The sequence below is a fragment of the Aspergillus luchuensis genome, chromosome 1 (assembly GCF_016861625.1).
Source record: "Aspergillus luchuensis IFO 4308 DNA, chromosome 1, nearly complete sequence".
Classification (NCBI taxonomy): domain Eukaryota; kingdom Fungi; phylum Ascomycota; class Eurotiomycetes; order Eurotiales; family Aspergillaceae; genus Aspergillus; species Aspergillus luchuensis.
Genome location: NC_054849.1, coordinates 2,194,237 through 2,209,147, shown reverse-complemented (window position 1 = coordinate 2,209,147; position 14,911 = coordinate 2,194,237). Strand labels below are relative to the sequence as shown.

Below are 14,911 nucleotides of genomic sequence, written 5' to 3'. Positions count from 1 at the left end.
TGAATGATGGATGGGTGGACTAGTAGCGATGCCTTTGGCATTCATACATGATGCATGCATGTTGTAATTGGCTCTAAACAAGCGGTAAAGGGACAGCTGGCTGCCGCCGCTGCAACTACTGGAAACTCAGCCGGTTGGATGTATCGAGAAACACCCTACTTACTACGGGGCTGGCCAGCCAGCCGGCCAGCAACTCGATTCAACTACAACTGCTAATAATAATTATTATTGTTGCTTACGGAGGTGTTTGGTACAACGAGAGCAGGTTTTTCTTTTTTTTTCTGCCACATGTTGAAGTGCTGGCGGCTATTAATAAAAAGTTGATTATATTGCTTTAATGTAGGTGGATGAACTGTGCAGCGGGAAATGGGCTGATAAGCAGCAGTAGCAGCAGCAGGTGAGGGGGGAAAACCTACTGTAAGTAAAGTTTCTTTTTTTCGTTATTACTTACTTACACATAGTAACATCATCACTCATTGCTCCATATTAGTCCAAATTTATGCGCATTGCGAACAGTGATACATAAACCCCCATTGTCCTTAACTAACTAATCAACGATCCACTACTAAGTACTAACTAAGGGGCAAAAGAGGAGGGGGTTAGAGGGGGGGAACGTGGCCTTCCATTCCATTCTTCCAAGATTCTAGTTGAACCCGACCCAGTCAGTTATCGTTATCAAGGTTGGGGGGAAATGGGCGATAGTGGATATTGAATGATGATGATGTTTGCAATTGCCCACTATTGTATGGTAACAGTAATACCATTGCATACAGCTAGTCCACGTCGAGCAGGATGTAAAGTGGGTCTTGATTACTCAAGAGATCGGCGCCCGTTGCAGACCCCATTGGTCAATGCGTGGCTACTTTTGGCTGTCTGATTGGCTGGGGTGGCTGCACCCCGCAGTCTCGTCGATTTTCCCTCTGGCAAAGCAACAGCAAAGCTACTAGTCGTCGCCCAGCACAGCTGAGATAGTAGTGCTCAGATCATGTGCAGGGGACTTTAATATTATTGTAGGGAGATACTTGGTCGCTGGTGATTCGAGTGATTATTTCTACTCCCGGTCTGAGCTCCTGCGTGTCGCAGCATTATCCCGGAAAGGGCGGCTAGACGGCAGAACTTCCAGAAGGGGGCCCGGTTAGAAGAAAATGATGATGAAGTATCTGAGATGGATGTTGCCACCCAGTCTGCCCGCAACTTGCCCGGTCCGCTCTTCAACCATGGGTCCGCGTGATGTTTGAGATAGGCTAAGTGATGTTTTCATTCAGTTTCAGAGGACAAGTGGCCGAAAGACATGGAATTCATAACAGTAGATCATGGGATTAAAGACAACAAAAAGGTATCAAAAAGACGATAAAAAAAGCAAAATGCGCCTCTCCAAAAGTGATAACGGTACCCTGTTCAGGTACCTGGGTAGGGTTCAATTTTCGGCCCTGCCGGTGTCGGTTTCGGGTCCGACTTAGGCCAGATTGATAGAATTGACTTGGATCGTTTTGGCCTGGTAGAAATATCGTCTTTAGGTTCATTCTCCTTGTCCTTTGCATCGTTCGTAGTCGTGGCGGCTTCTCGTGCTTGTTGCACCTCCTTTACGCCTTGGCGGATCTCCGCCGCGGAAGCTCCTCGGGGTGCCGTGGTCGTCAACGTCTCAGTATTGCGGATCTTCCCTTCAGGTGACTCGTCATTCAGTTTACCAATCTCCTCTTCTGTGACAAGACGCTCATTTTCGAGGCGAACCTCGCGGCCCCGTTTATGGCAATACCAGAGGACAAACAAAAGAACTAGTGAACATTAGTGATTCCGGATTCATCCTAGTCGTGTCAGGGCGCAACTTACTAAATAATGCCATTGACCAGAGTACATTCATACCCAACACTGCGGGGAATCTAGCCCGTAAGAATGCCATTATGGATCGTAACATCCCTACAAGCGCGGCTGGCTTCCCTACTAGTTCTTTCAGGCTGGGAACCTTAAGTCCCATTTTGTTGGCGGCCGCCGCCGCCTTGCCTACATTGTCCACATTGATACCACTTTTACTGGCCTTCTCGGTGGCAGCCGCGAGAACTTCGGGGGCGAGTGTCTCAGTCCATTTTTCAGGAAGCTTCTCGATCAGGCTCTGGAGGAACTTCGGGAGATTCGAGTAAGTGCTTTGCAGTTGCTTGTTGCCGTTCTTGAGGAGCATCTCAAGATCATGATACGCAGTTGGAACACCATTGACCAAGTCCTTGAAGATCAATGTGAATTTACGAAGGAGTTCCCGTGTTTCGTCACTTATCGAGAATACGCGGTTGTTTTCGGCCGCCAGGTTGAGGCGCTCGAGGATTTCCGTCATATCTTCTGCTTCTTGTTTCGCTTCATCGTCTTCTTTAGCTTGAGCGGGCTGTGCATCATTTGAGGCACTTGGTGCGGGAGCTGCTTCGCTCGCGCTTTCGCTACCCTAGTCATCAAACAACAGTCAGCTATTTGTGCAGATACTTTAGTGGCGGTGTCGTAGCTACCTTCTTGTCCACCGTGCTCTTCCGCCGGATCCAGCTCCAGGGCCTCTTCTTCTGTGTAGAGCTCTCAGCTTTGGAGCCTTGAGAAACACTCTGAGAGCGCTCTGTCTTTTCTCTAGTCTTCCGTTCTTCCTCCCCTAGCTCTTTTCCAAACTCCTCTGCCGGTGACACTGGTGATTGGGTAGCATCGAAAGTATCTGTGGGTACGGGAGAAACGGGCGATAGAGGGGTATCATTTTCGATGGTAGGCGATATCGGCCCTTGCTTTGCCGGATCAGAGGTAATCTCTCGTAGAAATGCTTCATCTTCGGTTGTTAAAACCGGCTCATGCGGTTGACGTTGGGACGGGCGTCTCCAGTTCTTCCACTGGGTGAATTGCTGCATGGCTATCTCGCTCCACGCTTAGTCGATAATGGTATATAAAGCCTATATAACTCCTCTTATGTTTAGTGAAGGTTCGACAGGAAGTAAGCCAGCGGATAAAGGAGCCGTTCTGCACATTGCGATATGGCGGCCTGAACAAAGGACGGTGGACTTACCCCAGATATATAGCGGTTTCGAGACCCACCGGTTCCGGTGCACGATCAATATAAGTAAACTGTACACGCTGGGAGCTGTTCAACGTAGGATATTTGCTCTTTCTACAATTCATAGCCACCCTGAGCTCGAGAGTCGTTGAAATACAGCTCACCGAGCGAGTCAAGCGATGATATCACCGCACAAGACAGGTCACATGTGAAGGCACCCCGCTGGTGCCACAGTTTGCACCGCCACGATATGGCTGGATCGGGAAGAGATCGGCTAAACCGCCGATCATTGGTCGGTTCCTGTTGGTTAAGGCATCTACAATCGATCGGTTCCAATTGTCATTGCTTGTTGTAACTCTTCTCTCCCAATGGGCAGGTCTACATATATCATCATCATGATCAAGTGTGCTCATCCGCACCACTTTAGTGGTTGAATTAGCTGATTGTCTATTAACTAGTGAGAAAGTCAGAGCTATGTTGAATCCGCTGAATATATATCTAACACTCTCCGAATGACCAGCATAGCTACCACTAGGAAAGACATTAATCTAGATTTCATAATACTGAGCAATTGAGGACGCAAAGCTTTACAAATCACCTTGTGTCAGTCATACTTATGCAGTGCTCATTCTTGGAACTACCAAGCCATTATGACTCCTGGATGTTTGTCCACTCCTTCACCTTCTGAAAGTCCATCACCCTATACTCTCCTCCAAACCTGTTTTGCGTATCATCCCAATCCCGATTCACAGCTTGTTCAGGTCTCCAACGAACCGCAGCTGCAACCCTCGGGTCCATCTTTCCTTCGAGCCGGTCAGCAATAAAGCCACCGATTGAGGGAATATGGGCGAATCCGCGACCGGATGCCCCAACTGCAAGCAGTAAGGATGGATGATCAGGATGATAATCTATAAGGAAGTTTCGGTCGACCGTGTCGGCGCACCAGCATATCCGGGCGAATGAGAACGGTCTCTCCGCCAACTGGGGCATCGTAGCTCTCAAGAGACCGCGGATTCGCTCAGCCGACTCAACGGGGATCTGATGACGTGCAAAGGGAACGCTTCGCCGTTCGCCATCTGGGCCAACAATCCAGTTACAGTATCCTGGATGTTCGTCACAGATCTTGAGCTCGTGCTTTTCTTCATCTGGTTCAATGAAGAAGCCCTGATCGGCATTGAAGAGGACCGGTAGGTTGCGATATGCCTTGGCTTCCTCTGGTGACATGCGAATATGAGCCAGGGTCCAGGCAGTTGGCCGAAGTTGTTTCTTGAAATCAAGAAACTGGTCCGCATTTGCACCAGCAGCTAGAATCACCTTGGAAGCAAAGTGTTGCTTCCCATCTGCTGTTTCGGCCCCTACAATATCCCGGGGTTCAGTGTCGGACGAAAATAGTAAACGGACAACTTTTCCCTCGGGGTCGCCTCCAATGAAGGCGACTCCAAGCCTTTTGGCTTCGGTGATGGCTGATACGAGTGCATTCCGAGCATGCACCCACCCAGCGCCTGTCTTCTTCCAGTATCCTTTCCAACCTGGCAGGGGACCCGTCAAAATACCCGAGGGAAATGCCTTCCGGAAGTCCTCCGGGTCATTGAGCTCCACTACGTCGCCCCCGCGGTCGCGCCGTCCAATATGCTTGAGGCCGCCCGGGGAGAAAGCTGAAGTGATGTTCCCAACATTGTGGAAATGTGGCTTGAACACCGGATCGTGCTGAAAGCCCCTAGTAAGTGCGGCAAAAAAGGCCTTGTTGACGAAGTTGGGGTCGTCCTCGGCGGGAGGGTCCGCTTCGCTTCGGTTAGCTACATCCCAGGTACACGGGCATTCCACACTCACTGAAGGAGACTATCTTGTTCACGTCATTGCCCGCCGAAATGGCGGATGGTTGATGATATGCATCTAAGACAGTGACATTGGTATAACCCCGTCGGGCCAGATGAAGGGCGGTGGACGCTCCCCAAGTGCCTGCACCGATGATAAGGATGGGAGCTTGAAGCATGGGTACGTCTATCGGGGAAGCGGAGTTAATGCGAATGAGAATGGAGAGTGATGGATGCTCTGAAGAGTGATCGGCGCGCATTGTGTGGCCACGGGGGATTTCGGTTTGCTAATGCAATGATGCAGATGGGAGGGGAAGGCCAAGCTTATCAAGTTGCCATCGACGGCTAATCTCATATCGACCCTGGCCACAAGGCAATGGAAGGTCGAGGCGTAAGCAAATCACATTGGGAGTTGATAGCGACATGGTACAATGGCGTGAGTCCAGCATGAGCGTCGCGATGTTTAGCAGCCGATTAGCGTCCGACTAAGCTCCATCCTCCAACTTTCCTGCTTCGCTTGGACCTGCCGCCCGTCTTGTCTGCCCTCTACTTTTGCCTCCACACTTTGATAATTATCCCGATAGCGATATCGCTACAAACCTGGGGTAACATTGGCTAATATCATCCGAAGCTTATCGAACCCCGGATCGTGATAGTCGCAAACCGTTGCAATGCCTCTAATGCATTCCCCTCTTCCTATAAAGGGAGAGGCAGCCGTCGGGATGAAGACTTCCCAATCCACAGAGCTTCAAGTCTTTCTCCGGTGCTGCCATAACCATGCCTATTTTCAAAGATAGGGACCTTGACGTTCCTGGCACTGAGCTGCTGATTGATATTCAACACGACCAGAACGTTCCCCATGACAGCTCCGACATCATCCTGTTGCCCCCTCCCACGGCCTGTGAGGGCGATCCTCTCAACTGGTCCGATTTCAAGAAATACTGGCACCTTCTCCTTGTCTCAGCATATGCCTGTATCTTTTCCTTTGCTGAGAACAACACCGGTGATGCTTACTCGACAATCGTGGACATGACTGGGTCCACCATGACCATCATGAACGGTGGCGGAGCACTGAACTATCTCATGCTGGGTCTGGTGAACATCTTCTGGATCCCAGCGGCTATGAAGATTGGTCGTCGCTTTTGTTTCCTCGCAACCTTACTCCTATGCATTGGCTCTTCCATCTGGATGGGTGCTTTTCATACTGCGGGTGAATGGTATGGATGCAACATCGTTAATGGTCTCGGTACATCCGCCTATGAAGCTGTCATCCAGCTCGCAGTATTCGACCTCTTCTTTGACCATCAGCGCGGTCGCATGCTGGGTTTCTACATCTTTGCCCAGCAGCTAGGCTCTATCATTGGCCTGGTCTCAGGAGGATACATTGCTGACGGACCGGGCTGGCGCTGGGCTCAGTGGGTGGTTTCCATTGGAGAAGGAATTTTGATCATCATCTTCTTCTTCACATATGAGGAGACGTTGTTTCCCCGGTTCCTCTTCAACCCTTCGCAGAGCTTGCCTACATCCGAGGCCAAGCTAAAGAACCCTATTGATGCGACCGAAACCGCCTCTCTGGACAAGAAGGATCCCGCCACGGTCGATAATGCGAGTGTGAATGAGGGATCAGCCAGTGACACCATTCCAGCGCCGTCTGAATTTCCCAAACGGACGTTCAAAGAGAAATTGCGACTCTGGGTATATTACCCGCAGGATAAAACCACATATTGGTCTTACTTCAAGCGACCATTCTTCCTGCTGGCTTTCCCTAACATCATTATTGTACTATCCCTTGACCCAAATACAAATGCTTGCCACAGAAGCTAACATATCGTCCAGGCTGGTATCATCTTCGCCTTTGGCTGCACCTCTGGCATCGTTACCAACAAGACCATCTCCGAAATTCTCACTGGCGCGCCGTATAACTTCACTGACGGTCAGACCGGCCTTGCGTATCTATCTGCTCTGGTGGGAAGTATTATTGGCTACCTCACTAGTGTAATGGGTGATAAGATTGTCATTTACCTCGCTCGTCGCAATGACGGTGTCAAGGAGCCAGAGATGCGTCTCTGGGCTCTGACGCCTTGCTTCATCTATTCGGCAGTAGGATATGAGCTTTACGGCTGGGGAGCGCAGGAGGGTGCCCACTGGATGACCATCACGGTGGGAATTGGGGCGATGATTGCTCAGCAGGTTGCTGCAACATCAACAGTACGTTAATCGACCCTTTTACATATCAAAACTAACCACTTCTACAGGCAACTGCCTATGCTATGGAATGTTTCCCTGGAGTTGGGGGTGAGATTGTCGTGATTCTCGCCATCTGCAGCTCCATCATCAACTTCATCATCTCCGAGACCACACAACCGTTCTACGAAGCCACCGGGCCCGGCTGGCTCTTCCTCTTCTACGGAATCTGTGTGATCATCTCACTAGCAGCCGGAATGGCCGTCTACGTGTGGGGCAAGAAATGGCGGAGGAAATGTGCCCCGAAATACTACAAGTTCCTCCAGGAGCGAGGAGGAAACATCTAGCCGATACCCAGCTACAAACAACCCGACACAAAATAACACATCTTGCTTGCTTCTATCTATCACCAAATAAAATACACACAACTAGCTATACAGTAGTACTTAGTAGTAACCCTCCTACAATCTTCCATCAATTCATCCCTTCCCCCTCCCCCCTCCCCATCCTACCATTCTCTCCATCCCCACCACCACCTCATCACACCGCACCCCCCTTCCTTGGCCACTACACCACACCACCACCTACCTAAGCCCCCCATCAACTCCGTAATCCTCACACAAAGCTGCATCCACACCAACCGCTCCCTCATCGCAGGCGCCCACCCCGCCAAAACCATCTCTCTCCGCTGAAGCCGCACACACCACACATGATCCCGTGCTTAATCAGACATCCTACCCAGCAGACTTAGCAAAAAAAAGCTCCGCCAGATCATGCGTGAAGACCATCCTGCCGTATAGCACTGGTAGTTCTTCTAGATTTAGGTAGATTTGACTGCTTGTGTGGAAGTAGAGAATACAGATGGTGATTGAGTCTGTGGGGATAGGGGTGGATGTGTATCTGTATGTGTATGTGTATCTAGTATGTTCAATTTAGTCTTGTTAATCATGAATATCTTGGGTTGAAGATGGAATGAGGTAGAGTTTGCTGAGTGAGGCCGTTACTAAGGAGGCAATGGAGGTATTCATTGTGAGAGGCCACGAGTTTACCTGTTTTGGTAATGTGGTGCAGGTCGCTTTGTGGATTGTCATTAAGAAGGTATGAAATAAATGTTTGGTGAGGATTGGTGGTCATGATGATTGCTTGGATGGTGTGTATGTAGTAGATGATGTTCTGGACAGTGTGTTACTTGGTTGAGGGCCCATGATGGTGCCTGGCTTAGCCCCCCCGGGGGTTTGTTGCATACAGATGAAATTAACCTGGCTCATTTCACACCCGGGGCTTGGGATTTATAGATAGTAGATTATTCTGAGTATAGTAGTGACTGTTACTTCCCTTATCTTAATTGGCAAGTATCAGATTTCAAGATCTACTGTTGATAATACGTCAAATAAGGGAACCGTGGCTGGTCAGCAATAGTAATATTACAGCCTATCAACGCATAATATGACCATGACATGACTGATTGGATACATGAACTGCTGGACAAGATACATGACAAGAGTAAATATGAGACTGAGAAGCCAGCACAGCATGCATGTACACAGAGAATAGTCACGCTCACGCCAGCAACAACATAGGACAGTCTTAATGTAGTGACAGTGTAGAAATGCACAAAGTTGACGCCGATAACAATGTCACAGGTAGCACATAACAGGAGAGAAAATAACAATTAGAAGACACGACATATGAAAGAAAGGTAAATGATAGCATAAACCGAGATAAAGCACCCCCTTCACACCTTCCTTTACATGACCAGCGCACTAATACCTCAATTCAGTGACAACACCAATTCTTCAGGTAGACTTTCTCTTCTTGTATGTCCGCTTCGGCTTCTCGGCCGGCTCAGGCTCAGCTTCACCCTCATCGTCAGCAACGGGGGCTTGCTTCTTCTTTGTCGCGGGTCTGCCCCTGGTGGGACGAGTAGTAGCGGGCTCCGCAGCGGCAGGAGCAGCAGCAGCTTTGCCACGTTTGCCCTTGGTGGCGGCTGGCTTCTTATTCGTTTCGACAAGAGGAGCATCAGACTCTTCATCCTCGACAGGTGCTTGCTTGGAGGCAGCACTGTTCTTGCGAGGCTTCTTAGTCTTGGGCGTTTCTTTAGCTTCATCAGCGTCGTCTTCGGCTCCAGCTTTAGCACGCTTCTTAGTCTGAGAAGTAGCCTTCTTGGTCTTGGGCGTCTCTTTAGTAGCCTCTTCTTCAGCGTCAGACTCGGCTTCCTTCTTAGGCTCAGCACGAGCACGCTTCTTGGTCTGGGGAGTGGCCTTTTTAGTCTTGGGCTTCTCTTTGGTGTCCTCTGCCTCAGCTTCAGAGCCGGACTCCTCCTTGGGCTCAGCGCGAGCGCGCTTCTTACTCTGAGGCGTGGCCTTCTTGGGAGTGGATTCCTCCTGGGTTTCGTCCTGGGCAGGTTAGCATCGATAAAGCTGTATTCTTTGAACAGAAGGACATACATTATCCTTCTTAGTCACACGCTTCCGGAATCCCGTCTTTCCAGGCCGATTGAGTTCGACATCCTGGAACATAAGTCAGACCTTCACAGATAAAAAAGATTATATCAAGTGCAAAAATGATGAGATATAAGAAATGCAGTCAATGAACTTACCCCCTTCCAGTCCTCATCATCGACATGGCCCTGCTCTATCGCCCTGCGAACCTTCACCTGCAGCTCCTCAGGGAGCTCGTCGTAGCCATCCAAGGCCGACCAGTCTCTCTCGCCCTCTTCACCAACCGTTTCGACCATATTAGCAATGATCTTGGGGGTGACGCAGCCCCTGTAAGAAGCATTAGCGGGGCGCTTCTTCCTTTCGTAGTTGGATTTACGAGACTTACCAGTGACGCCAGAAGTAGCTCTGAAAGCGTTCGGTATCAACCCAAGAGCCATGGCGCAACTCGCCCTTGAGGATTTTGATGCCCTGGTCTTTACATTCTTTGTTTTTGCAACCAGCGCGGCCAGTTGAGGCTTGCTCTGTGTAGATGGTTAGATTTTGAGCGAGATAGGTGAACTCAGTAGAAAATGCTATTTTAAATCAAATAACATGCCTGAACCAAGCAAAATAGAAATTGTTCATGACTTGGCTGACAGTGACAGTTGGCAGTCACCGTTGGACAACAAACCCACCCCCATCCATCCCATCCCAGTAAAGCAAGTTGACAACAAAGCCATGAGGAAAAGCAAACAGTAAAACCAACTTTCAAGAGCGAGGCAGAGAGGAACTCATCTTTAATAGATGAAAGGAGAGCTGTGAATGAACATAATAACTTACCGAGACGATAGGCACCCATATTTTACAAGCACCACGGTGAGCAGAGAAGGCTGGTGATACTGCGAGCGGGAAAGTTAAGTTTGCGTGTTGAGAGGGAACCAAGATTTATGGGTGCGATCGCGCCCGGGGTTGAAGGGTGTATTTATAACCTAGGAATTTCACCGACACAACAGAGAAGAGACAACACAGGAAAAGATGGAAATGAAGAGAAGGGGAAGATGGGAGATAAATGGGGATAAATAGAGAAAAGCGAGGGGAGGAAGAAGAGGGAGGGAGGACAGAGCAGAGCGCAAGAAGAGCGAAGGTCTGGCGCTGCTGCCAACGGAACACGCCAAAGACCAATGCCGCAGTGCTGCTTTTGCTTCCTCCAACTTTCTGTTTCTTTACTTCTGCTTATCTTCTACAGATTATTCATTGTCTGATCATTCCTCAAATCATTAATCAATATTTAATCATAAATCTAATTTTTATCAACCATCAAGTTTCTGTCTCTTTTGTTCGGCCGATGCCGTGACGGTCGTTTAAGCGCCTGATTTGTGGATAAATGCTAGCTATAGTTCAGTCCTACTAGCAGAGTTCCAGTCAAGGATACCGTTATACTGAACCCCAAATGCTGAGATACCTCACCTGCACTTCTGTTAATACCATCAAGTAGTGCATATTTGTAGCAAAAATATTAGTTCTCAGTGATTTCAACCCAACTACTATTCAAACGCTTTCCAACCACTCACTCCCCAATGATTCCGCAAAAGTGTGCTAATGCAACATAGACTTGATGGATAATAAAGACAAAGGCCTCTAATGAACCATCAACAACAGGATAGTAGCATTATGGCTGTCTGCAGCATACCTCTCCAACGTCGAGGCTATTGTTTGGCAGTCGCATCTACCTCCAAAGCCTCAAGCTCCGTGATATACTTTCGGAGCATGACCACAGCCCCCAGGCTAAGACGCGAGACAAACGCCGAGGCACTGCGCTCCCCTCCACTGCTGGTATGCCCCTCATGCTCTATCATCGCCAATGCCGTATCGATAGCGCGACGGAGCAGGAGTGGCCTGCTGCAGTCTTCTGAATTCAAGCGACTAGGCAAATAGTTCCAATCCACAATGTCCTCCATGCCACTTACTGAATGATCTAGGGCATACTTGATATATCTGCGTGTAGTCAAGAACGTCTTTTCCGTATACTTGTCTGACTCGACTCGCCTACCGCCCTCTGCAGCAAAAACTTCATACCCGGCCTCATCTGGTAAACGGTTAATCTATGATACTGGAGTCATACACATAGCCCAAGATAGTGACTTACTGTAGAAGGGGCTTTGCACCAGGACCAATCCCATAATCGAGACCAGAATTTGTAGAACAGTGGACTTAGTTGCTGACCACATTTCCTCCTGGTTCTGAGTGGGCCATGTTCCTAGAATGCTCAGGCAGATCTTACCATCTTCGTAGAGATTCGGATTTATCCTTCCTTGGCCGCTGATCCACGAGTGGAAGAATGCCTCAGGTGGCTTTCTAGGAAAGTCCCCTGGGAAATGGAAGTCTATCAGGAATGGCGCATATTGGTAAGGGGTCCCCTCCGGCCCAATGAACAAAACCCTGAGCAGGTCCATCCTCGACTCCCATGCTCGCACAAAGATCCCTGGAGGGAGTGAGTCATCGAGTATTTCGCACTCCTTTTGGATACGCTTGATTCGTAAGGCCGAGCCCCCTGCCTCATCCTTCGAGATAAAATGATGATCGGAGGGAGGGGGGCCTTCCAATATGAGGAACCCTGGAGGTATTGTCATTTCCTCACTTTGTTCAACTACTCCATCCAAAGCATCTCTCATATCAAAGTCGGAGTCATTCTCTGTCTTCATGTCTGCATCTTCGGAATAGCCGTCATCTGCAGAACTAGAATTGACATATCGATATACAGCGCATTTGATCTCCGACATATCTTCAACATCACTACCTGAGATGGCTTCCTCCTCTTCCTCCTCGTCATTACCTGAAATCCATTCTTCGTCATCATCAAGTAGAATACCATCCTCACCATTGACATATCGGCGGAGGGCTTCTCGGAGCGTCGTCTCCGACATATCCTCATCATCATCACTCGAGAACCCTTCTTCATCATCAAACTGTAAAAGCTCCTCCTCATCACCAACTCCTGGACCCTCTTCTTTATATGCATAAGCTGAGCTCATTGACATGGTCGCTATATCACCTGGAGCTGGATCCCCAAGTGGAGTGGTGAAGCCTCCATCCATGACCATCATGATCCTTTCAAACGGAACGCGGACGTCGCGACAAGTACCAGCTAGTCGAACAGTAATCTCACCATTAACATCAATTGCAATGATCTGACCGACGAAGTCTGCAGTGGATCTTTCACTGAGCTTACGCTGATAGTGGTGACTATGTCTCGGAGGAAGAGGTGAGGTGTCAACCGTGGTCGTGCTTTTGAACCATTCCCAATGAAACATGGCGAGACTCATATCCTTGAGGTATGAGTGCATTTCCGAAAGTGACAATGACGATGTATAACTAAATGTGCAAGGGCCAGCGACGTTGTATGCACTCAGTGACCCTTCCGTCAAGACCGAGGTATGGATGGTGTCTGGGGCGAGAAGTACAATATCACCATGTGATCTTTCCAGACAAGGAAACACGTCAAGCTCATACAGAGATACTTGGCTGATTGTATCACCCAGCTCGTCCAGCTTAGAGTAGAGAGAAGCTAGGATCTGCCCGCCATGCAAGAGTATAAGATAAGGATCCTTATACCATCGGACAGTAACTATTCGCTCTTGAATGTTAACAGCTTGGACCACACCTACTGTTCTTGCTCGGATTTTTGATTCCCTGTGTCTCCTATGACTAGGCAGTTGCCGGATATATGCAGATGTGGATCCCAAGCCGGGCCAATGCATGGTCTCAATCCCATCCTTTAGGACGACGATGCTCCCGGGCCATATATTTTCATCAAGCCCGGGGTCCCAACGAAGGCATTTTATATCTTCGGTGGTGACACTCCCGTCCAACCATCTGACAGTCAGTGCTGTCTTTCTTGAGGTAATATGAAACATGTTCATGTCATAACCAAAAGTCTCTTCAGGAGGAATATGTTGGTAAGAGTATTTCTGAACGGCGCTTTTCGGATCTCGAAAACGTATCATATCACCGATCTGAAGCGAGGTCGCCGATTCCACTGTACCTCCAGCCGAGAGATTCTCGAAGTCGCATATCACAGCATCGCGTTCGAAGACAGATGCTCTGAGAGTCTCTATTCCATTCGGGATCTCACATGTTCCAAGACCAAAAACATTCGTACAAAGCCATTCCACCTTATACTCCGTAGCTGGCGTGGACAGGACATGGCCGTGGCCAAAGGAACGGGGATCTTCCTTCGGAACTATACCTCCTTTTGTCCCGCGCATATTTTTGTATTTCGTACACACATACTGACCTGGAATCACATAGTCATGCTCCATGTATCGCAAGTTAGTGTCCACAACTCTACATGGCTGGCCCTTGGGCATGCATATGAGCTCATTGTCATCGAAGGGGCAAGGGACTTCAATAGCTTTGGGATCAACAAGCGAGACAGGCACGTTGGAAACACGCAAAATAGCATCCCGGTCGACCTGCCGAATGATCCCCAGTTTCTGATGGTAAATGATCAAGTCATCGTTGATAAACGGCTCATGATGCATGAGCTCAGACAAAGGCACATCATGTATTGGCAAAGGACGCGAAGAATCGGTCCCGGGTCTTCTGCGGCTGCGAGGCATGAGCCGTTCGTTGAACTCGACGGAGCCATATTCGCCCAACGACTCGTCATAGTTACGATACGCAACCGGCTCGAGTGTGCACGTAGCGGATGCACCGATGACCGTGCCACACATTGTGTCGTCCGAAATTCTCTTGACATAGCTACCGAAGTTGATGCACCGATCGAGAAGTTCGAGATCATCCTCGTGGATGAGAGAACTCCCTTGCGAAACCCATTTGAACTGAACAATGACATATCCTTTGCGTGGCTATAACAGAAGATGGGTTTAGTGGACATGAGTTCTGGTTAATAGTACCTGAGGACCTACCACACCGGTTTGTAAGTACTCAGTCAGGACGTCCTGTGGCACTGATGTATATGAGACCATTAAATCATCTTCCGGTTGTCCCAACGGATACACCTTGGGCATGCCGTGTCAGTCTATTTGAGCCATTGTTATATTGAAGTTATCGGCCGTAGAAGACACGTACATCGAGATATGTCCTCTGTGCTTGTATATTAGCAAAGTAGACCCATATGCTGCAATACTACCAACGGGAGCCATACTACAACAATACCCGTTAAAGATGGATTTGATTTCAAACAGCAAACATCGTTGAGATCAAACTATTTATCATTAGGTACTCCGGGCTGATAATGAAGCCTTCGTAGCCCACTCAATGCTGACCTGGAAAGTACGTGAAGTCCCCGTGTTCGGAGCGTTGGGGACGCCACTCGTATTCATGCTGGCGGGGTAGAAGGTAGCAAGTGAGATATAATGGAGAAGTACGCAGCCCCAAGCGAGGTTTGAAGGCACATACTCATACCAATAAATATACGATAGATATCAACTAGAGCACGCAATACGAGCCAAAGG

General features: G+C 48.9%; 5 protein-coding genes across 5 annotated transcripts; 1 reads left to right on the top strand and 4 right to left on the bottom strand.

Moving 5' to 3' along the window:
• Positions 1-1,398: 1,398 nt before the first annotated feature.
• On the bottom strand, positions 1,399-2,873 carry AKAW2_10766S (uncharacterized protein; the record flags this gene model as incomplete). Its single annotated transcript, XM_041690834.1, has 3 exons — positions 1,399-1,775; positions 1,831-2,431; positions 2,493-2,873. 3 exons carry the CDS (start codon positions 2,871-2,873, stop codon positions 1,399-1,401), a joined length of 1,359 nt encoding a protein of 452 aa, XP_041537486.1.
• Positions 2,874-3,664: 791 nt separating this feature from the next.
• AKAW2_10765S (NAD(P)/FAD-dependent oxidoreductase) lies at positions 3,665-5,090 on the bottom strand (the record flags this gene model as incomplete). The annotated part of the gene is made up of 2 exons (XM_041690823.1): positions 3,665-4,797; positions 4,847-5,090. The coding sequence occupies 2 exons, from the start codon at positions 5,088-5,090 to the stop codon at positions 3,665-3,667; spliced, it is 1,377 nt and encodes a 458-aa protein (XP_041537485.1).
• Positions 5,091-5,607: 517 nt separating this feature from the next.
• Positions 5,608-7,361, top strand: AKAW2_10764A (uncharacterized protein; the record flags this gene model as incomplete). Its single annotated transcript, XM_041690812.1, has 3 exons — positions 5,608-6,609; positions 6,667-7,038; positions 7,086-7,361. 3 exons carry the CDS (start codon positions 5,608-5,610, stop codon positions 7,359-7,361), a joined length of 1,650 nt encoding a protein of 549 aa, XP_041537484.1.
• A 1,449-nt stretch (positions 7,362-8,810) lies between these two features.
• Positions 8,811-10,293, bottom strand: AKAW2_10763S (uncharacterized protein; the record flags this gene model as incomplete). Its single annotated transcript, XM_041690801.1, has 5 exons — positions 8,811-9,410; positions 9,462-9,524; positions 9,614-9,782; positions 9,841-9,976; positions 10,275-10,293. The coding sequence occupies 5 exons, from the start codon at positions 10,291-10,293 to the stop codon at positions 8,811-8,813; spliced, it is 987 nt and encodes a 328-aa protein (XP_041537483.1).
• Positions 10,294-11,140: 847 nt separating this feature from the next.
• Positions 11,141-14,779, bottom strand: AKAW2_10762S (ubiquitin-conjugating enzyme E2; the record flags this gene model as incomplete). Its single annotated transcript, XM_041690790.1, has 6 exons — positions 11,141-11,520; positions 11,581-14,302; positions 14,363-14,455; positions 14,526-14,540; positions 14,602-14,661; positions 14,723-14,779. The coding sequence occupies 6 exons, from the start codon at positions 14,777-14,779 to the stop codon at positions 11,141-11,143; spliced, it is 3,327 nt and encodes a 1,108-aa protein (XP_041537482.1).
• Positions 14,780-14,911: the final 132 nt, after the last annotated feature.